At 41.4% G+C, this 22,411-nt stretch overlaps 2 protein-coding genes across 2 annotated transcripts in view; one reads left to right on the forward strand and one right to left on the reverse strand.

Annotated features, from left to right (window-relative positions):
• Nucleotides 1-5,056: 5,056 nt before the first annotated feature.
• On the forward strand, nucleotides 5,057-16,124 carry TCFL5 (transcription factor like 5; the record flags this gene model as incomplete). Its single annotated transcript, XM_081323345.1, has 6 exons — nucleotides 5,057-5,781; nucleotides 7,577-7,769; nucleotides 8,093-8,249; nucleotides 9,512-9,749; nucleotides 13,456-13,597; nucleotides 15,938-16,124. The coding sequence occupies 6 exons, from the start codon at nucleotides 5,057-5,059 to the stop codon at nucleotides 16,058-16,060; spliced, it is 1,578 nt and encodes a 525-aa protein (XP_081179471.1). The 3' UTR covers nucleotides 16,061-16,124.
• Nucleotides 16,125-17,053: 929 nt separating this feature from the next.
• COL9A3 (collagen type IX alpha 3 chain) overlaps nucleotides 17,054-22,411 on the reverse strand; it is a 58,021-nt gene continuing 52,663 nt past the window's right edge. Inside the window, exons 31-34 of the mRNA XM_081323560.1 lie at nucleotides 21,468-21,522; nucleotides 20,434-20,616; nucleotides 19,841-19,918; nucleotides 17,054-18,446 (exon numbers count right to left, since the gene is read on the reverse strand). Of these exons, the coding sequence (XP_081179686.1) occupies nucleotides 18,271-18,446; nucleotides 19,841-19,918; nucleotides 20,434-20,616; nucleotides 21,468-21,522 (492 nt within the window). The 3' untranslated portion in view covers nucleotides 17,054-18,270. The remainder of the gene's footprint in view (nucleotides 18,447-19,840; nucleotides 19,919-20,433; nucleotides 20,617-21,467; nucleotides 21,523-22,411) is intronic.

A 22,411-nucleotide genomic window follows, 5' to 3' on the forward strand; every position in this document is an offset into this window, starting at 1 on the left:
CTCCTTCATCTGGGCCAGCATACTAAACCAAACCTTCAGGAATACTTCTGATCGTCTCCATTTATTCATAATGCACAAGAGCGCGTTTGATTTGTAGGAAAGAAGAGACAGAATAGCTCGTCAGGACAAGATAGAATTGCTTCACCAAGTTAGAGATTTTTTTTTCCCCTGCAAGGGCAGCTGGGTTTTTCTTTTTTCCAGATCAACCACATATTGATCACATCAGTTGCAGCAAGAATTGGCTGACCAGCTTGTCTCCTGAGACTGGCATTGTGGGCTGAGAGTCACTAGCCTAAGTCATCCAGCCAACTTTTGTGCCTAAGGCAGGACTAGACCTCACAGTCTCCTGGTTTCTAGCTTGGGGCCTTAATCACTAGATCAAACTAACAGCTTGAACTATTTGCTATAAGTATTTACTTCGTTCTTCTGAGTGGGTGTCCTGTTTTTCTGTTACTATGTATTATTTTCTTTGTACCGTGATTTGTATAGCTTTTAATCCCACAGGTATTAGGGAATTGTATGCCCTTTAGAGTTCGGCAATTGGAGGGAGAAGACAGGCAGGCAGGCAGGACAGTAGACACTAATTTCGAGTCAATGTTATTTCTTCCAGTATGGGGAGATAAAAAGATATTGCATGTAGCCTGCCTCATATGCCTAGGGAAATCTGCAGGGTGTGGTGGAAAAAAATCAATGTTGCACTTTTTGATGTGTCTTGCATGGGTGATACCTACACAAAACAAGCAAAGCTTCAATTGCATCATTATAGCCGCCCACCCTCTTGCCCCCCTTTTTTCATTACATCCTCTGCCAGACATCCCTGGAGGTGCCTATTGTCGTTGGTTGTCCCCTGAGGCAACAGAAGGCTTGATTGCAGAGGACTGGCCCCAAAGCAATTTTAATAGTTTTGCATTTATATGAGGTTCTGCGAGTCTGGTAGAGCTGAATATTAATGGTGGACAGGTTGAATCCTTTCTGACTTATAGTCTTGCCAGTTAATTCAAAGGAGGAAGAATGGACATGGTGGGGAAAGGCATATCACTTTCCAAAATCGGGATGAACCTCAAAATTTGATCCTTATATACTGTTTAGAGTTGGCCAACTGGAGGAAGGAAGGAAATAAATTATATTCACGTAGTCATTACAGCAGCTTAAAAGGAGAATTTCAGCATACATTCTACAACGATGAAAAGAGATGCATGCCACCAAGAGACATTACAAGAAGATCCTAAACAACTGATATATCTAGCAAAGAAAAAGAATACATGGAAGGTTCCCAAAATTGGGGTAGGTAATTCTGCATCACCTACAGGTCTAAAATTTGACTGAGAACTTGGTCTCTGCTGGCTGCCTCTGCAGAGGTTAGTTAATCGGCTTGAGGAAAGAAAAGCATCACCACAGACTCCTTTTTAAAATTACTGGTATTAGTACAACGTGAGCAAATGAATGCATACACAGATCTGCATACTTCCATTTTTTGAGATTTTATTTTGGTCTGGTCAGTCCTACAGCCTTTTTCAGTCCAAGACACATGAAGACTAGAAACACTGAAAAGCTGAGATGTGTATTTCATGGGGTGGGACGGCAAGACAGGATAAAATAACCCATAAAAGCAGTCACCGTATTTTTTGAAGTGACATTTTGGAATTTCGTGCACTTCAGCGAATGGATGGAAGTGAACATCTTTGCCCTTAAACAAAGAAGACATGCCAAGACATGGCTAAGCACATTGATTTGTGCTTCTTAGATTGTAAGCCGCCCTGAGTCTTCGGAGAAGGGTGGGATATAAAAGGGATTTTTAAAAAACCCAAAACAATTTTCACAATTAAAATCTGGCATAAAAGATAATGTAGTTTTGGCTGAAGGTTTCCAGGCCATATTTATTTATTTATTTATTTATTGATGGGATTTATATCCCGCCCTATCTCCTGAAGGACTCAGGGCGGCTCACAATAAAACATATAATAAGTGCATAAATCAAGATAAATGAAATTGAGAACATCAGTGCAATAAAAAATTAGAGAATTTAAAAATGAATTAAAAATACTAAATATAAATTAATTAAGATGCCTGTCAGTCTAGGTCAGCTTGGTGGAACAGGTGTGTTTTGAGGCCGCGGCGAAAGGATTGGAGGTTTTGGGCTATCCGAAGCTCAGGGGGAAGCTGATTCCATAGGGTTGGTGCTCCCACAGAGAAGGCCCTCCCCCTGGGGGTCGCCAGCCGACATTGCCTAGCTGACGGTACCCTGAGGAGGCCTTCTCTGTGTGAGCGTACTGGACGATGGGAATTTGTTCCCGGCAGCAGATGGTCCTGCAAGTATCCCGGACCTAAGCCATGTAGGGCTTTAAAGGTAAGTACCAGCACCTTAAATCTCACCCGGAGGGCAACTGGTAGCCAATGCAGCTCCCGCAGGAGGGGTGTAATATGGGAGTATCGGGAAGCTCCCATCACAACCCGCGCAGCTGCATTCTGCACCAGCTGAAGCCTCCGGGTGGTCTTTAAGGGCAGCCCCATGTAGAGAGCATTACAGTAATCAATACGGGAGGTAACGAGTGCGTGGGTGACTGTACGTAGGGCATCTCGGTCCAAAAAGGGGCGTAATTGGTATATAAGACGAATCTGGGCAAATGCCCCCCTAGCCACGGTTCCGATGTGATCTTCAAAACTGAGTCGTGAATCTAGGAGGACGCCCAGATTGCGTGCTTTATCAATGGGAGGTAACATCTCTCCTCCTATAGTCAGAGATGGAACCTCTTGGACTAAACGAGATGACGGTATGTACAGCCACTCAGTCTTGGCCGGGTTGAGTCGAAGCCTGTTTTCTCCCATCCAAATCTGTACCGCTTCCAGACAACGGGACATCACATCGAGGGCATCACTGGGTTGGTTCGGGGTGGAGATGAATAGCTGGGTATCATCAGCATATTGATGATATTTCACCCCGAAGCTACGGATGATCTCTCCCAGCGGCTTCATATAGATGTTGAACAGGAGGGGCGAGAGCACCTGGATGGAATGTTGATCCCTCTCTTGTTCTGATTCTTCGCATCCTTGGAACTGCAAAGGGTACACAACCAACCAATCCTCAGAAGATACAGTTAATAACAAGAGTTGGAATGGATATTGGAGGTCTTTCAGTCCAATTGCCTGCTGAAGCATTTAATACCTTGAAGACCATTTTTCAAGCAAATGGCTGTCCAGTCTCTTCTTAAAAGCCTCCAGAGACGGAGCACCTACAACTTCTTAGAGGCAAGCAGTTCCACTGAAGAGTTTGCGGAATTATTCACCATCATTTCTCAGCGTGATCACAGGAGTAAATGCTTTTCTGTAAACGTATTTCTCCTTCGCCGGCTTTTACTAGCAAACTATTCCGAATCTGAATATTGGGTTTGACTGTTCCAGAGCTGCAAAATGAGCCCAATTAAGACAGCGTTCGTAATTCACACACGTGTTGATCTGTGAGTATTTTGTTGTTGTTAGTTGCGAAGTCGTGTCCGACCCATTGCGACCCTATGGACAATGTTCCTCCAGGCCTTCCTGTCCTCTACCATCTTCTGGAGTCCATCTAAGCTCACGCCTCCTGCTTCAGTGACTCCATCCAGCCACCTCATTCTCTGTCGTCCCCTTCTTCTCTTGCCCTCAACCTTTCCCAGCATTAGGCTCTTCTCCAGTGAGTCCTTCCTTCTCATTAGGTGGCCAAAGTATTTGAGTTTTAGCTTCTGTAGTATCTGGAAAAAAAAATATCATCCACGCGGATAGGCGGCCACCAGTACGAACCAGAGTACGAGCAGCCAGGCCTAGGTGGGAATTTTCCCGCCCTTTACACTGCTCTTCTTCCAGAAAAGCCTCCGTGGAGGGAAGCTGAGGAAAGCCCTCCAATGCTTTTGCGGGACAAGATAGTTTCTTACAGTCGGGGGGCGTGGGGGGTGGGTGGGGAAGCCCGCCACGACGACAGATAAGAAACCGCAGCTGTCCGCTGAGGGGAGCAAAGAGAGGCCGGCGAGAACGAGACGACAATAATTCCGCAAGCGACCCTCTCTCTCTCTCCCCTCAGGCAGCCGAGATAGAGAAAGGGGCGGAGTTTAGCCAGGAGGGGGAAAAAAGCCGTCGGGCGCATGCGCACGCCTCTCCTCGCTTCCGGCGTCCTGGTGTCGCTGCGGTTTTGTCCGTTAGGCTGCGCAAAAGAGGGAAAGGGGGCGGGGAAGGGAAGCGGGGAGGGGGCGTGTCGCCCGGCGCGCGCCGGAAACCTCGGGGGGCCGTTTGACCGGCGGTCGCGAGGGCCAAGGAGGGCGGGTGGGCGTGTCCCTCTTGACCCCGCCGGCTTCCCGTTGGTGGGTTGCTATGGCGACGCCGGGCACTTACCTGTTCTGAGCGGCCGAGGCTGGCTGGCCAGGTTGTCCCTCCTTGAAGTGGGTCGTTGGAAGGGCCCTGAGTTCGTATCCTGCCGCCCCCTCCTCCTCCCTCGAAAAGTGAGGGAAGGCTGTCGGACTCCCAGGAACGAGCGGCTGACGACGCTCCTCTTGTTCCCCTCTTACAGTACTGAAAAGGAAAAAAATAATAATAAGAGTACTAACCCAATAGTCTGCATAGGGCTTTTTTCCCCCCCAAAAGGTGGCGTGCAATCCTTTTTGGGGTGCTTTCCCCCCATTTCCATTGCTAGGCTGGACGTTTTCTCTGCTTGTCCCTGTTTTTAAGAGGACCCCCTTCCTCTGCCCTCCTACCACCAGATCTTTCTGGTTTGGGGGAGGGCAGCTTTTCGTTTCGAAAGGTTTCCGAAGAACGTGCCAGAGGTGTGGATGGCACCGCTTGGTTTTGGATGGTGCAGCTGTTCTCACTAGCTCTCCAGAGCCGGGCTTGTTTGCGCTCTGTTGGGAAGGGGTGGCTCTTCATAGAAGGATCCAAAGGGTGGTTTTTTTGTGCACGGCAATCGACTTCCATTCATCGTGCTTGCCCTTGATTGCAACCCTTGCGTAGTTTTTGGTGCATCAAGCCGGAGGCACTCTTGGTTCGCGTATTCATTGGTTCCCCAAACGTGGTGGCATTGGCATCCTTCAGAATCATGTCAGACGCAACCCTCAAGGCGTCTGAAGCCTCCGGACCTCGAGTTGTAGTTACAGATCAAGCTTCTTCTGTTGTTGAAGGCCCCACTGATTCCTCTTTTGGTGAGCAGAATCTTAGCTTCACCACCACGGACCTCAGCCTGGTGGAGATGACGGAAATAGAATACACACAACTTCAGCATATACTCTATTCCCATATGGAGGCCCAGTCAAATGAAAACGAAATGGAAAGTAGGTTAAACTTAAACTGCTTCTCAGCCAACAATGTTGCAAATCAGTCCCATTATTTGTCATCATCTAGTAGCAGTCAAGCTGGCTTCTCATCAAACAGCTCTGGAAACCAGTCTCTCTACCCCATTATCTGCCAGTCTGGCTTGACTTCTGACAGCAGTTTCACGGGACCTAATCAGTGTCTAGGACATATTGACTTTCAAGAGCTAAGGATGATGTTGCTTAGTGAATCTAGCCTTCCATCAGGCCAAGCTGAAAAAGCATGTAATGGGAGCTCCATAGATACCAACGCCCAAAATTTAGTAAAATTAAAATATAGTGAAACCTCGAGCGGGATAAATAAAGAAAATGTAGTTGCAGAAACTTTAGCAGCAGTTCCTGAATCCAAAGCCAAATCTGCAGTTCGTGTTCGGTTAGAAGATCGATTCAACAGTCTCCAGACTGAAATTCCCAGGTGCCAAGAAACTCAAGAAACTGGAGTAGCCCTTAACAAGTGTGTTTCGTTTTTATTTTCTTTTAAAATATTATTCAGTTTGCTGGTGATACTGATTCATCAATAAAACCAGGGAATTGCTGAGGTTTCGACACATATTTACTATATGTTAATTATGTATTTTTTTTTCCAGAAAGAAATTATCAGTACTATATTCAAGTTAATTGTATTTACCATCTGGTATACACATATAGCAAGGAACTATCATTCCAATTTTCAGCTCCCTTGGTTTTAAAAGTAAGGTAGTTATATTTAATAAAGGATGATTTTAAACTTCCATATGAATCCTTACCCCATTTAGTTTTGTGCTCTTGTTTTTAGAATAATGCAACCTTTTAACTGAATTGCTCCTAAGAGATAGGAGCTTTGGGTGCTCTTTTTATGAACCTCTGCCTTTAATTTCATGCGCTTACAGGCATCTCTTAACAACAGAAAAGTCAAAATGATGACGTATGATATAATGTCATTGTGCAAATTATGTAATTATGTAAATGCATTAATGATGCAAGTACATAATTTGCATCATTTGTCTGATGATGTCATGACAAGCGTATTGTGGTTTGCCTCCTCCCTACAGATGCCTATGTCTGCACTAAAAAGATTTCTATGCCAATTTTGTCTGTCCAGAAAACCAAGCAGGTTTAGACTAGTTTGTGCTTGGATCCACCACTACAAAAGAAATTCCAGAGCTTCAGGTTAGATTGAGGGTTAAAACTATATGCTGGAAAAAGGAATAGCAAATGACTTCCATGTTGCTTTCAAGACAACTGCATGGATGTGTCAAGGTCAACTCAAGGTGCAAGGAGTTCTGATTTCCATGCATATGTACTTTCTACAGATTTTATATTAAAAGTTTAGATTGATACTCAAAATTTGTTACAAGATCATTGACCTCCAATCCATATATGATGAAATCAATAGTCCAATTATGGATCCGAATTATTTCACTACCAAATTTTCCTCATAAGAACATAGTATAGACTTTGTTCAAATTCTAAATTAGCTTTATTTATGGCTCCTATAAAAGTTACTCTTTTTATTCATTTTAAAATACTGAGGATGCATTTTGTTTAAGATAAACCCACCATAGTGCATTTCAAGTCAGTCCTGTTATAAATTATTATTGTTATCATATCCCAGAATTATTTTTCTGGATTTGTTAGTCACCACCCAGAACCTAGTAATTTGGGCAGGATGCCAACAGTACAAAAATAATAATAATAAAAAATAAAAATCTACTCTTTGTCTCCGCAAGATAGCTTGTTCCTAGTTATCTGTTTAACTGAATTGATTGAACTAGTTGAGGAAATAACCTTTTCATACTGACCTGTTGCATACTGAATGACTTTGTTTATGAAATAAATGACACAGGCATCAAACTTTGATTTTTTTTCCTTTCAACTCAGACTCTATACATCATAATACTTGCATGAAGTTCTCATAACACGTAGTGACAAGGATGTGTGTGGGGAGGAGGGAAATCAGAAAATCTGAAAAAAGTGGGAACACTTGAAAACTAGCTTGGAATTATATAGGAAATCTTACCTGCTCAAGCACTGAAAAACCAGAGTATTATGTATGCAGATGTTGACGAAAAAAATCACTACTGCACTTCATTATTATTTCAAAAAGTTAAAGCAAGCATGTTTCTTTGGATTAAAAAAATTATCTGTTAAACACCTAGTCTGATATATGGTTGGTGTATGCTGGACTAGCATTCTGAAGTGACTATTACTATAAAAAATTATGGATTCGTTTCAAGTAAGCTCCATTTTTTTATTGATCTCATTCATAGTTTAGTAACTCTCATTCGCCATCCTTCAGAAGCAATGGGTGTTCCTCTCCACCAGCAGCAGAACAAATGTACTGCGTTAGTGAAAAACAGGACTGCTGCTACTGCGACGGCCGCATTGCAATTTACATGTCCAGTTTTTACAGCAAACACTGCTTCTCCTGCAACTGGAAACACGAATGCTACACAAGCACAGGTTTGTGTGTTCCCTTTGTTCCTGCTTTGATATTTTAGCTGACGCTTTACAGACCTCTGGAAAAAGTAAAGACAATAATAGGGATTTACACTCTATGAGTTTTGAATCATATAGGCTTCTGCCACGTGTTGGATGTTATTTGACTTGGAAGCAGCAAATTTGGCCATGGTCCAAAGAACGGCGAGACCAAATGGGCAACATTTGAGCAAAACAACAACAACCCCAAAGTCTTCTCTTTTGCTTTGTATCTAATCCAATCTATTTTCTTGCTTTGAATTTACAATAGTTACAAATTAAGGTTTTTTTTTTCTTTTTCCATGTAGAGCTCTGGAGCCAGTGTGGTAGAAGCAGTCAAACATCAAGACCTTGCATTGCCTCGAGCTTTTTCTGTATGTTACCAGCAAGAAATCGAAACTAGCAAACAAACAGTTGCTGCCAGAAATAAAGCTGTACCTGAACATGTTTGGATTAAATTGGGAGGTAAATGGTGACATTGTTTCTCACGTTGCTGTTAGCTTCTTAAGGATCTGGACTTAAGAAAAGCATTCTTTCAACAGTATGTTTCATGCAAGTTGCTGACCCTGTGAATGTTGTGGTGTTAATGGATTTTACTGAATACAATGTTTCTTTTTTAGTGTTTTGTTTCTATAGTGCTAGCTAGAAAAAGCAACAGAAAATGTACACAGAATTGAGCAAACTAAAACCTTTCTTTTTCCGAGAAGAAATTTAGGTCAGTTTGCCAGAGTCCACAGCAGAGGTCCCCAACTTTTTGAGCACCAGGGACTGGTTCCTTGGAGAGAGGTTTTTCCGCAGACCAGAGGGTCCATGGTTTCATGTACTGCCTGCATCCCAAGGATGGGGCTTTGCTTGCATGTGCGGACTGGTTTCTGGCATGCCGCGGACCGGTGCCGGTCCACAGAGCAGGGACTGGGGACCTCTGCTCTACAGCACTTTCTTCCATATGTACAGTAGATAGGTATATATAGTACTGTGGTAGTCAGAAGCAACTGAGGCCCTAAAGTTTAACTATCCTTTGATTAATTATGGCTATAACTTGCCAGACAGCCGGAATACATTTAAGAGGCTGAAATAATTTCAAATTAGCAGAGGAACTGTATGTTAGAGGATAAATTTATCACCTTTGGTTTTCACGCTGATTTTTGTCCTGCAGTAAGACATTTAAATGGGAATATATTAGAGATGCAGTTTCTCTTAAAAAGCGACAACAGTTTTATTAAATTGACAATGGTGGCATAATTTCCACATCTTTTAAGCCGATATTTATTTTAACGTCCTGCTAAGATGCAGCTCTATGTCTGTTTCTAAGATGCGGATGTTTCTGCAGAAGAGTCAAAGATTTGAAGATGGTGTTCACAGCTGTGCGGTCAAAACCTTACTACTTTTTTTAATGGGTGTTACAACATGATGCTTGTTGAGTTTTGGCAAAAATGTAAATGGCGATCATGTGACCGCAGGCCCGGCAAATGGCTTTCAATATGGCTGGTTGCCAAGCCCCCAACATGCAGTCACATGACCGTGTGATGGAGTGGCCGTCTGCACTTCGGAATCAGGTCATGAATACCTCCAGAGCGGGTGGTTGTAACTTTGAATGACTGGTTTAAATTTGAGAACTACCTGTAAGCCAGAGAGGTTGCAGAGTGAAAATATTTTTCAACCACCATTTTGATATACACGAACGTTGGCAAAATGGGACTCTCTTTCCCTTTTTCTTTTGTGCAAAGGAGAGGCTTTATGTAAGCAGTCAATAAATAGAAGAGGTCGTAGTCGTACCCATCCCTTGGATACCAGCGTACAGCGCAGGCCTCTCGGCGACATTCAGAATGTGTGTGAGAATCAAAACGCTGTTCCAGCTCAGAGTTCATGGCAAACAGTCCAGCCCAGCCAAAATACTCACAATGGAAGCCAAGGCAGCGTCTCCCAACGCCGGGAGAGGCACAACCGGATGGAAAGAGATAGAAGGTAATTGTTTTCGGCAGCTTCTTCAGTTAGGCGTTCTCTGTGGAAGTATTCCAAACTTCTTTTTGTGAGCCTTTTGAATTAAAAAAGGATGTACACACAAGCACAAATTATAAAGGTTGCATATACGTTCAAAATAATACACATGATAATTTAATGCGGGGTTCCGATAATTCTGCAAGTCACGGTGCCACGGATCGTAGCAGTTTGTAATACCATGCACTGATTTTCAGAAAGGGACGCGGTGGCTCAGTGGGTTAGGATGCTGAGCTTGTCAATCAGAAGGTCGGCAGTTTGGCGGGTCGAATCCTGAGTGCCGCATAACAGAGTGAGTGCCTGCGTCCCAGCTTCTGCCAACCTAGCAGTTCGAAAGCACATAAAAATGCAAGTAGAAAAATAGGGACCACTACGGTGGGAAGTTAACAGCGTCCTGTGTGCCTTTGGCGTCTAGTCACGCCGGCCACATGACCACGGAGACGTCCTCGGACAAGCGCTGGCTTTTCGGCTTTGAAACGGAGATGAGTACTGGCCCCTAGAGTTGGAAATGACTAGCACGCATGTGCGGGGGAACCTTTACCTTTTACCTTAATTTTCAGAAGGCATCTTTCTTACCTCGTGTTCTCTTTAGTTTGCTTTTTTTAAAAAAAAAAAATCCTTTCCACGTTTAAAGCAAATGAACCATATACAATGCAGACAGTACGGTAGTGCAATATGAATTATAATATTGCCATTGTTCCTTTACTTACTTACTTAGCAACACCTTTAAAAAAGGGCGGAACAAGGCTAATGTTTTGTTAGACCTACCATTAATGTGACAAGAGTTTAATCAGAGTTTGTTACCACGCCCCTCCCCTTTCCTCCCCTCCCCCCTCCTTTCCCCTTCCCCTCTGCCTTTTCCAGAGAGCTAGGTCATAACCCAGTGTTTCAGTGAAAAATGAAAAATCAAAGCAAAACTAAGCAAAATCAGTTTACTGCAAACAACAGGCAGCACTACTAGACCAAGCTGGGATTTTCCAAAAAAACATCACATGTATTTAAGGTTATGGTGGACTGGGTGTTCTGAGGTGTCATTAACTCATCAGTGCCTCTGGACTCCCTTTGCTGAATTTCCCACGATGAAAAGAGCTAGGGAGATTAGCAGAGTGGCAGAAGAGAGAATCCAATATTTTATTTATATATATATATATATATATATATATATATATATATATATATATATATATATATATATATATATATATATATATATATATATATATATATATATATATATATATATATATATATATATATATATATATATATATATATATATATATAAAGGGACGCGGTGGCTCAGTGGGTTAGGACGCTGAGCTTGTCGATCAGAAGGTCGGCAGTTTGGCGGGTCGAATCCCGAGTGCCGCGTAACAGAGTGAGCGCCTGTTACTCGTCCCAGCTTCTGCCAACCTAGCAGTTCGAAAGCACGTAAAAATGCAAGTAGAAAAATAGGGACCGCTCCGGTGGGAAGGTAACAGCGTTCCGTGCGCCTTTGGTGTCTAGTCATGCCGGCCACATGACCACGGAGATGTCCTCGGACAAGCGCTGGCTCTTCGGCTTTGAAATGTTTTGGCCTATCTTCAAGGCTTATCCACAGGATATAGTCAACTATGACAGCTCATTATTTGTGCAAATTATTCAAGTTGCTAATAAAGAATTTTGGGAGGCTGAGATGGCTGAGAGTTCGAAATGGCCATCTCAGCCTCCCAAAATTCTTTATTAGCAACTTGAATAATTTGCATATATATATATATATATATATATATATATATATATATATATATATATATATATATATATATATATATATATATATATATATATATATATATATATATATATATATATATATATATATATATATATATACTGTGTGTATATGTATATATGTATATGTATATATGTGTATATATATATATATATATATATATATATATATACACAAATACATATATATATATACACACACACATATATACACACATACATATATGTGTGTATATATATATATACACACACATACATATATATGTATATATATATATACACACACATACATATATATACACACACACATATATATGCATATATATACATATACATACACATACACATACACATGCACATACACATACACATACACATACATATATATATATATATATATATATATATATATATATATATATATATATATATATATGTTTTCTGAGGTTTTCGCGGGTGTTTGTATGTAGATCTTCGGTCATTCGGGTTTTTCCCCACGTAGAATTGGAGGTATCAGGGCGACGTTTCGACGAAATCTCATCCATCATCCTCACACTCCCACCCAATCAGAACACAGCTAAGCCCCCACCCAATCAGAACATACCTCCACCCCATCAGAACAGCCAAGCCTCCACCCACAGAACACACCCCCTCTGGCAGTTTAAAAAAGAAAAAACAGCCACTATCACACACTTCTCCCAGAAGAACGAAGCTGAAGTCACCAGCCTGAGGATGACGGATGAGATTTCGTCGAAACGTTGCCCTGATACCTCCAATTTTACAGTACGTGGGGAAAAAGCCGAATGACCAAAGATCTACATACAAAAACCTGCGAAAACCTCAGAAAACATATATATATATATATATATATATATATATATATATATATATATATATATATATATATATATATATATATATATATATATATATATATATATATATATATATATATATATATATATATATATATATATATATATATATATATATATATATATATATATATATATATATATATATATTTATACTGTATTAATATATATAGTATTAATTAATTAATTAATTAATCAATTAGCTCAGAGAGCAAAATCTGACCAAACCTAGGGTGTTTTTAGAATGACATAATGAAAGTATTAATTTTCATTTGTCAATCCCTTGAAGACTTGCTGGTGATCTATTTTCCCAGCAGGCGCTTTCCCTGCTTTCCTACTTTTATTCAAGAAGAATCTTTTGCACAGTTCTGTCAGCATGCCCGGTTTTGCAGAACAGCAAAATAAGAATTCCCAGGAATCAAGAGGAAGAGCAGATGAAGCCGTGCAAGAAATGAATGAGAGCAAATGGTGCTTTGTTTGGGTGTCAGGGGCAAGGGGCAAGTTTAATTCAAAGGAGGGTATTTAAATCGTTTTTAAAAATGCTTAATATTGTGTAATAAACTTACAAACATGTTTGACTAGTTATGTAATGTGGAGTTTGTACATTCAGCTAGTCCTTATTGGGACCAGAATTTCCATTGGTAAACAAGTGAGTCATGCCTGATTTTATGACTTTTTTTGCCATCGTTGTTAAGTGAGTCATTGCAGTTGTTAAATGAATCACACAACCGTGAAGCGAATCCAGCTTCCCCCATTGAGTTTGCTTGTCGGTAGCCATCTAGGAAGATTGGAAATGGTATTCACACAATCCTAGGATGCTGCAATGATCCTAATTATGTGCCAGTTATCAAGTGCACGAACTTTGATCGCATGACCTTCAGGATGCTGCAATGGTCATAAGTGCGAGGACTGGCCGCAAACCACTTTTTTCAGTGGCATTATAGTTTTGAATGGTCGCAAAAATTGAGGACTACCTGTATAAAGCCTTTTCAGTTGCAAGAATTGACCATGATTGTATGTATTTCTAGGCGCCGAATCAGGATTTGCTGTGATGAACTGAATCTTCTCGTTCCATTCTGCACTTCAGACACTGATAAGGCAACAACTTTACAATGGACAACAGCATTTCTAAAATATATTCAAGAGCGACATGGAGATTCTCTGAAAAAGGTCAGTAACTCCACATTAATATACAGAGCATTGTGGTAAAAGAAGTTACAGCAATGCCTCACTGGGCCTTGAACAATATTTGATTATTCGTTGGATCCTTTGTTTTGTTCTTTTCATATTCCGTACATCTTCAACGGCTCAACCTATAAGTTGTATAAGATACAGTATGTAAGCTAAACACATTTGATTTGTGTTCAGTGCTAGTTCTGAAGGATGCACAAAGCCCTTCAGAGACACTCCTGCTAAAGGCCATTGGCACATCTTACAGCATTGAGATCCAGCATCTGTTTCCTTGAGCAGGAAATATTTTACCTAAGAAAGCCAAGTGATTTAGCTGTTACAGCACAAATATTTCATGTATTTAAAGGGGAAAATAGGAAGTATGATACTACTACATAAGTATCTGAACAACAACAACACTACTATCAAAGTACGCTGCTTTTCTAAAAAAGTACACAGTGAAGTTTAAACGATACAAAAGATGACAGAAGTGGTAGACACAATGTAATCTAAAGATATAGATAGATAGATAGATAGATAGATAGATAGATAGATAGATAGATAGATAGATGATAGATATAGATTAGATAGATATAGATATAGATAGATAGATAGATATATAGATATATATAGATATATAGATATATAGATATATATAGATATATATATTTAAAAACAAGCAGTATATTTAAAAGCAGTGCACCGTAATAAATACTTTATTTGGCCAATCAGCGCTCACTATATTGGCTTTTTCAGTTCTTCAAGAGCCAAAATCACTGTTTTAGAGCGTTTCCAGAAATCAGAAGAAAACTTCGTTAGGATAAAACAGAATTCAGGTAGAATGGCAAACCAGACAGGGTATTCTTTTTAAGAAGGCAGACCAATCCTATTACCCTCTTGCTCTCTCATTTTAAGAAATTGGTATTATTGTACTTTGTATCAACTTTTCCCGTTGTTGTTCATGCTGTAAACTGTTTTAGGATCACATGAAATTGTAATTTTTGCAAACTTACTCATGCACATCTCATATACTGCACAAAATTCTCAGCCTGAAAGGATGTCAGTGATGTCAGTTCACGCAACAGACAGGGTTCAAAATTAAACTAAAGCTTGGTTGAATTTGACTTTGTTTTGAGTAGAATAATTGAATAATACTGTGAAGCTAAGACAGGTGCCAAATATGAACTTTAGGTTCCAGACTAGAAGGACATGTCAATCAAAGGTTTCACCCTAGAAATGTGACATCAGGTACCTCGTAAACAATAAGATACAATCAGATAATTATGGAACACCCAATACTCCTTTCATTCTTGAACTTACAGTACTAAGATGTTCCTAAAGTGAACCAGGCAGATAAGAATCTAGGAAGCATATGTTTCCTTTAGTTGCAGATTCTTTAGTTCTTGAACTACATTCAATAGGGCAAAAGAACAGGCATAATTTTGGTGTAGTGGTGAAGGCATCAGGCTAGAAAACTGGAGCGGTGGGGGGGGGACTGTAAATTCTAATCTCACCTAAATCAGATGAGTGACCTTGGGCCAGCCACTCTCTCTCAACCTTAGGAAAGAGGCAATGGCAAGCCAAAGTTGATCAGCTTCATGTTTTTCAGCTGCTCCTTACATTCAGCAGTTCTACCAGACCTAAATCACATCACTGTGAATAAAACAATTTGTATTGACCAAGTACATTTGTATGTACTGAACAACAGCTAATGACCCTCTTTTACCGGTCTACTATAGAGAGCGTCCTCTCGTATGGTATTGTGGTTTGGTATGCTGGTCTGACAGCCGCGGATAGGAAAGTATTACAGAGGGTAGTGAGCACAGCACAAGACATTGTGGGTTGTCCCCTGACACCACTGGATGACATCGCCAGGGCTCGCTGCCTTGGAAGAATGAGGAAGATTCTCAGGGATGACTCACACCCTGGACGGTATCTCTTTATTCTCCTACCATCCGGTAGGAGATATAGGAATATAGCCAGCCGTACCAACAGGCTGAAAAACAGCTTTTATCTGTGGGCTGTTAGGCTTTTAAATGGGACATAATCTCATGCAAAATTGACTTGGGAGGCCGGTGTGTGGTGTAGTTGGTTCACATGGTGTGGTGGGATGGAGGGTTTGTTGTCACTGTGTGTTGGGGGGAGGCTCAGCTAATCTCAATGTACACATGTTGTACTTTGACAATAAAGGTTTATTTTATTTTAAAAACTGCAAACAGTTTTTGAGATAACTTTAGATTTCACTGTATTTACCTGCTTTAGGGATATCTGTGCGCATAGAGTTGTTGAAACCCTTATTCATTCTTCTTGGAATTGTTTTTTTTTGGGGGGGGATTTTAGGAATTTGAAACTGTGTTCTGTGGTAAAACAGGCAGAAGACTAAAATTAACAAGATCAGATCCCATGGCAACCTGTGCAGCCCAGGAGATCACACAGAACAGTACATCTACGGACATGAAATAATATGAAAAGTGATCCACGATGTCAAAATCGAAATTCACCCGCTGGACTTTTCTTATAACACGGTTGACTATATATATATATATATATGGACAATATATATATTGAAGAAATGACACGTTTATTCAAAACAAGGAAAAAAGAACAAAACCAACAATGTTAATTTAGTAGAGCTTTTCATTTGTGGCAGGGCAAAAATAGCTTTCTTGGCTAGTAAATGCCACACTCCATATCCCATTTCTATTTTTGATTTTGTTTTATCAAAATACATAATAATTAAAACGCTGCATATGTAGCAACCTGTTCCTTTTCCCTCTTGAGCATGCTTATTAATATAAATTAATAGAAATGCCACAAGAACCAGTTTTGCTATTGGAAGAAGAAATGTAAGTAATTTATAAACTATATAAAATGGTAATTGTATATAGTAACTCAGATTTTTTCATTTGTCAAAGTTCATACCCTGTAAAATTAAAATCTATAGAAAAAGCTGTTCTCTATGCGTTACAAATACACTAATAATTTAAATATGTTTTGCACTTTCTTTAACAACTTCTCATACAGGATAAAGACAAGGATTATATTTTGCACAAACATCCATTTAAATGGATAGAAAAAAATGCAGCTGTAAGCTCTGATGGAAGTCTCATCAACTTCTCTGGTGTTTTATGTGACAATTCCCATCCTTTTAGTGCAAAAGTGGTATTTTGTAAAAGCTACATGAATTTTAAGTGCAGATTTTTTTTTCTTTCATTTTTTAAATGATAACCTTTAGCTATATATTTGTTAGGAAAGCTGACATATTTAGCATATTTAATTGACAGTGGCTTTATCAGAACACATAATGCTAATAAGTATTCTTATACAGAACATATCACAAAATAAATACTGTTTAAATCACGGATATTCACACTTGTGTGGCCCCTTTATTTTCAATCACCAAAAGAAAAAACAACAAAACAGAATCAGCCTATTATAAAATAGGCAGGCACAATATTAAAAGTTTTAAAATTTATTTTTACAATAATGTATACACTCAGTTTTGATGGCGTTTGTTTTTGGCACATTGGGTTTTTATCAATACTTAATGTGGAAAGGGTATAATGGGTCATTACTGAATATCCTTTATAATAAGGGAGAAATGTTTAAATTCATCTCTTAAGAAACAGATGGCATGCACATTTTTTTCCTCATAAACCATGCATTTGAATTGGACATTTGCTAAGCATTCACATCACAGAGTGAGCTCTAAACTATATCATGATATCACATTTTCAGAATCTGTTTCCAGTGCAGTTGTGATCAACTCAACGCCCCAAAAAACTCACAACATTTAATTTTAATTTTATTAAATTTATATACCGCCCTTTCCCGAAGGACTCAGGACAACATGGCTTTTGATCCAATAGATTAAGCTGTTGCGGGCACAAAATCTTAGGGAGTGCATTTCAAGGGAATCTTTGAATTATGCCCATTTTATAAACGGTAGTTTTAATCATCCAGTTTGATTCAATTCACCCATTTTACATTTATGAACCCCAGACACCTTAGGGAGCTCCACAAAGTATCCATTTAATGGCTCTACGTCTGTATTCTCTGTCTGAATCACCTGCCCAGGTATGTACAGTTGGACCATCTGGCAAATAATACATGCAACGTTTACATCTGTTATTTTACCAGTAGCAGAACGTCGAACAGTGCCAAATGAAGCCATTGCAAAAGCAGGTAGGATCTTAGGAAGAGGGAAATCGTTAACTGGAAAATACTTCAGGAATAATGTTACGTCTCTTCAAAGAACCTATTCGGTTTATATTTTGCACGAAATAGGAATTAACCACAGGGACCATTTTACATCAGTTGATTTCCACCACCACCCCAAAGGAACTGAAATATAGCATCCATTTTATTCACTTTCCCCCCAATCAGGACAATTGTTTCATTGTGTATGAACATTTCCATTATGGGGTCCTTGGCGCCCTCTAAGCTTGGTGGTTTTCTTGCAGACATTTCATTACCAGACTAGGTGATACCATCAACGCACTGAAGATGTCACCTAGTTTGGTAATGAAGCATCTGCAAGAAAGCCACCAAGCTCAGAGAGCATCAAGGACCCCCACAGTTCAGCCCTGAGCTACAAATAATTCTTTCGGCTAACAATTCCATTGAATGTCGTGTTCCCTCTCCTCACTTCATTCATTCAGCTTCATGCAGATTTATGATTTCTTGAATTTCCCTCTAGCAGCAGCTCCCATACAGGCAGATGTATCACAGAGTCCTGGAGTTCCTTGTGCTCCAGCCGAACCTGGTCTTCCGGGATCCCCTGGTAACCCAGGATCACCGGGTGCACCATTCCAACCATCTTTCCTAATTCCAGGAACACCTGGTTCTCCTTGGGAGGGGGAAAAACAAAGGGTTCAGCATGTTATTTGGTATATTTTCAAGGACAAAGCCATCGGCCATGAAAACAAATCACCATTTTTTAAATTTGGTTTGGTTTTAAATCTAAGTGCGTTCTCAGGGCCATTTTTCTTCCTCCGTATCTAAACGTTGATCTAGATTGCTGATTTCTTGATCTAGATCAGGGGTGTCAAACTGCCGGCTCATGGGCCGGATGCGTTATAGCAAAACCGTGCCCATCCAATTGCTGGCAATGGAAAAAAGGTCGAGATACGTCGCGACACGTCACGTGATGTTGTGAGTTTGACACCCCCTGGTCTAGATCAAGGGTCTCCAAACTTGGCAAGTGTAAGGCTTGTGGACTTCAATTCCCAGAAGTCTTCAGCCAGCCATGTTGGCAGGGGAATTCTGGGAGTTGAAGTCCACAAGTCTTAAAAGTTGCAAAGTTTGGAGACCTCTGCTCTAGATTGGTTGACGTGGACAAAGCTGTCATTTTCAGCTTCTCTCTGTTTCTCACCTTTGCAAATTGCCATTTGGTTCCTTAAATTGGCTGTTTTTTCCCCTACATCCCAAAACAAAATTTGAACATATTATGGTGTGCTTTTCCCCAAACAAATATATATGTTCATGTTCCAATTTTGCCCGATGCACCTAATTTGCACGAGAAACGTTATAAATCACTTCAATGTCTTACGTTCATGAATATATGTAGTCTTCAATAGACGTGAAGCTCTACGCATTTCAAAATTGCCCAGCTTCGTTTCAAAATGTAGAGAACTGTGAATTTTGAATTACGGCTAAGTTTTGCTTCATTTAAGGTGCCCACTCCTATTAATGGCTCAAAAATATTTTTTAGGTTATTTATATGGACTGTAATAGAAACTGTTAAAAAAGCTAAAACTCTAAAATATCCAGAGAAAATGTATTTAAAATCCTTCTTAATTTATAACAAAAAGGTAAAGCCTCCAGGGGAAAAAAACACAACCATGAACATCCAGCCTTGGTGCTTAGGAAAGTAGGAACCAATCACCAACAGGTGCCAAAGATGCTTTTCAAGCTTCCACACCCATTTGCACTCTGATTCAAGTGACCCTGAGGGTTCAGATAAATTCCCCAAATGCCTCAAGGGCTCTCAGAGACCTAATGAAGAACCTTCAGAGTGCTAACAACCAGATGATCGCAAAGACTACAAATCCTTCTATTCCCCACCATTCAATTAGAACTGAAGAAGCTTCTTGGATGAGGAGTGAAATGTTTTCAAGAAAATCAGCCTCCCCCTCCCCCGAAAGAAAGTCCAGTTGCCTTTTAAGAAGCACCTTTGGGGCAACCATGATCTGGATGATTGAGAATCTCCATAGATATTCACCTGCAGAATATTCAACTTACCTTGTGGTCCTGGATCTCCAACAGGCCCATCAATGCCTTTGCCAATGAGCCCTTTGTCTCCCTTCTCACCAGGGTCCCCTGTAAAATTGAAATAAAATTGACCCATCAGAAGGATGCTTTTTGTAAGCTGACTTGGGAAAAGCATCAACTCCAATCTTTCCACCAGTTTGACTGCACTGCAGGTAGTCCTCGAGGTCTGGCCACAAGTGAACCCAAATTTTCTGCTAGTGAGACAGCTACGTGAGTTACACCCCATTTTATGACCTTCCTTGCCACAGTTGTGACGTGAATCTCTGCAGTTGCTAAGTTAGTAACACAGTTGTTAAGTGAATCTGGCTTCCTCGTTGACTTTGCTTGTCAGAAGGTCGCAAAAGGGGATCACGTGACCCCCGGGGACGCCGCAACGGTCATAAATGCATGCCACTTGCCAAGCATCCAAATTTTGATCATGTGACCGTGGGGAGGCTGCAACGGTCGTAAGTGTGAAAAATGGTCCTAAGTTACTTTTTCCAGTGCTGTTGTATCTTTGAACGGTCCCTAAATAAATGATTGTAAGTTGAGGATTAGCTGTAATCTCTTTGGGCCTTACTCACCTCTGGAACCCGGAGTTCCTAAATGCCCTGGGGGTCCCCGATATCCAGGTGGGCCACGAGCCCCAGGATGTCCAATGCTTCCCATTGCCCCAGGAGGTCCCGGAGGGCCAGCGGGCCCAGGCTTCCCCGTGAGTCCAGGAGCCAAGGGTTTCCTTAAATTAGCAGCTAGCTGAGCAACGTGCTCTGAAATTAAAAAAAAAAGCAAACAAGAAAACTGCAGAGTGGATTTTGATTTGTCAATGGATGGAGTGGAAGAATTCAGAGCATTCCCAGAGAAGCTTGCAAACATCTTGCTCTAAAATAAAGCACGCCAAACCATTTTGGAGAAAAAATAAAGGGAGGGCGTTAACTTTTTTTAAAGACTGAATTTAAACCAACTGCTCCACAACCCTTGTAGGCTTTAGCCTGGTTTTTTTTTTATAAAAAAATGCAAAATAAAAACCACAGAAAAACTAGATAGATGACATAGATGATAGACAGACAGACAGAGATAGATGACAGATAGAGAGGTATAGATATACACACACATGCACAATTGGTGCCAGCTGGGACACTCACCCCATATATATAGCTGAGCTGGAAATAGTCTTAGTTCTCATTCCTCCCAAACAGACAAAGAACTAGAGCAGTGTTTCTCAACCTCAGAAACTTTTAAGATGTGTGGACTTTCAACACCCAGAATTCCCCAGTCAGCAAATTAAGAGAATAAGAGTTGGAAGGGACCTTGGAGTCTAAAAAATGAATTCCCTTCCGAGGCCCTAGGAAGCCACAGCCAAATAGCTCTGTGTTTGAAGGGGTGCATGGAGAAAAGCAAGTTTTCTCTTCTTATAACAGTTGTGCAATTTTTTTTAAACAAAAGATGCCTGGGAACCTCTTAAGCAGCCTTTTGGTTTCATCCAGGTCTCTCAGCCGTCCTCGTGACTTCAAGAAGCATCTTTTTGAAGGATTTGCTCAGGTCCTAGAACTTGTCACCAACAATCCATTTAGCAAAATGGACGTTATTTCCTTGCCCAAGACATTGCAGCCGTACTCACCGCTGATCATTCCACCGCAGAGTTCTCGGATGCGTTCTTCACTAGCTTCTTTTCCCTAAAATGAAAGGTAAAAAAGGTTTCCCCTGTCCAGTCATGTTTCACTCTAGCGCAGTGGTGGCGAACCTATGGCACGGGTGCCAGAGGAGGCACTCAGAGCTCTCTGTGGGCACCCACGCCAAGCCCCGGAGGTGGCAACTGTCCCTCTTCAACCAGCTGCCTGCTAACTTGCCGAGGTCCCACGTGGCCAGATGCATCCCAGCATGGCTGGTTTCCCTCCCCCCCATCCCTCCTGGCCTCGCATGCTCTCCTTTTCCCCGGCACGACCCACTGCATCGCCTCCTCAGCTGTCGGCCCACCATCCATCTCGGAGGCAGCTTCTTTGAACTGCTGGTGATGAGCTGCGGAGCCCCAGAGTGTGCCAGTCAAGGGGTTGGCTGGCTGCGGCTACTGACAGACACCGTTGGCCCCTATGCGCTTGCTGGCCTCTGTGTGCGGAGGGCCGATGGTGTCAGGCAGCAGCTGCCCCAGCCCTTGCCTTGCCCCACGGCAATGGCATCCCCACCCTGCCTCGCCTCACCCCACAGGATGAGCCTCCTGCCTACCGCCCCACCTGCCAGAGACCCTCCTGGATCTCCCCCAACCCTGCCCACCCCCCACAGGTGTCCCTCCTCACAAGTGACATTGAGGTGATCACATCCACCTTGGCCACAACCACCCAATCTTCCATGACCACCACAGCCACACCGACCCAGTGGGCCACGCCCACCTGGCACCCAGCGATAAATAAGTGGGTTTTGGGTTGCAGTTTGGGCACTCGGTCTCTAAAAGGTTCGCCATCACTGCTCTAGGGGGCGCTGCTCATCTCCTAACTGAGAGAGCCAGCGTGGTCCAAAGACGCTTCCGTGGTGATGTGACAGTATGACTATATGCCGAGGCGCACGAAA

Source organism: Vipera berus (genome assembly GCF_964194415.1).
Source record: "Vipera berus genome assembly, chromosome: 3".
NCBI classification, from domain to species: Eukaryota; Metazoa; Chordata; class Lepidosauria; order Squamata; family Viperidae; genus Vipera; species Vipera berus.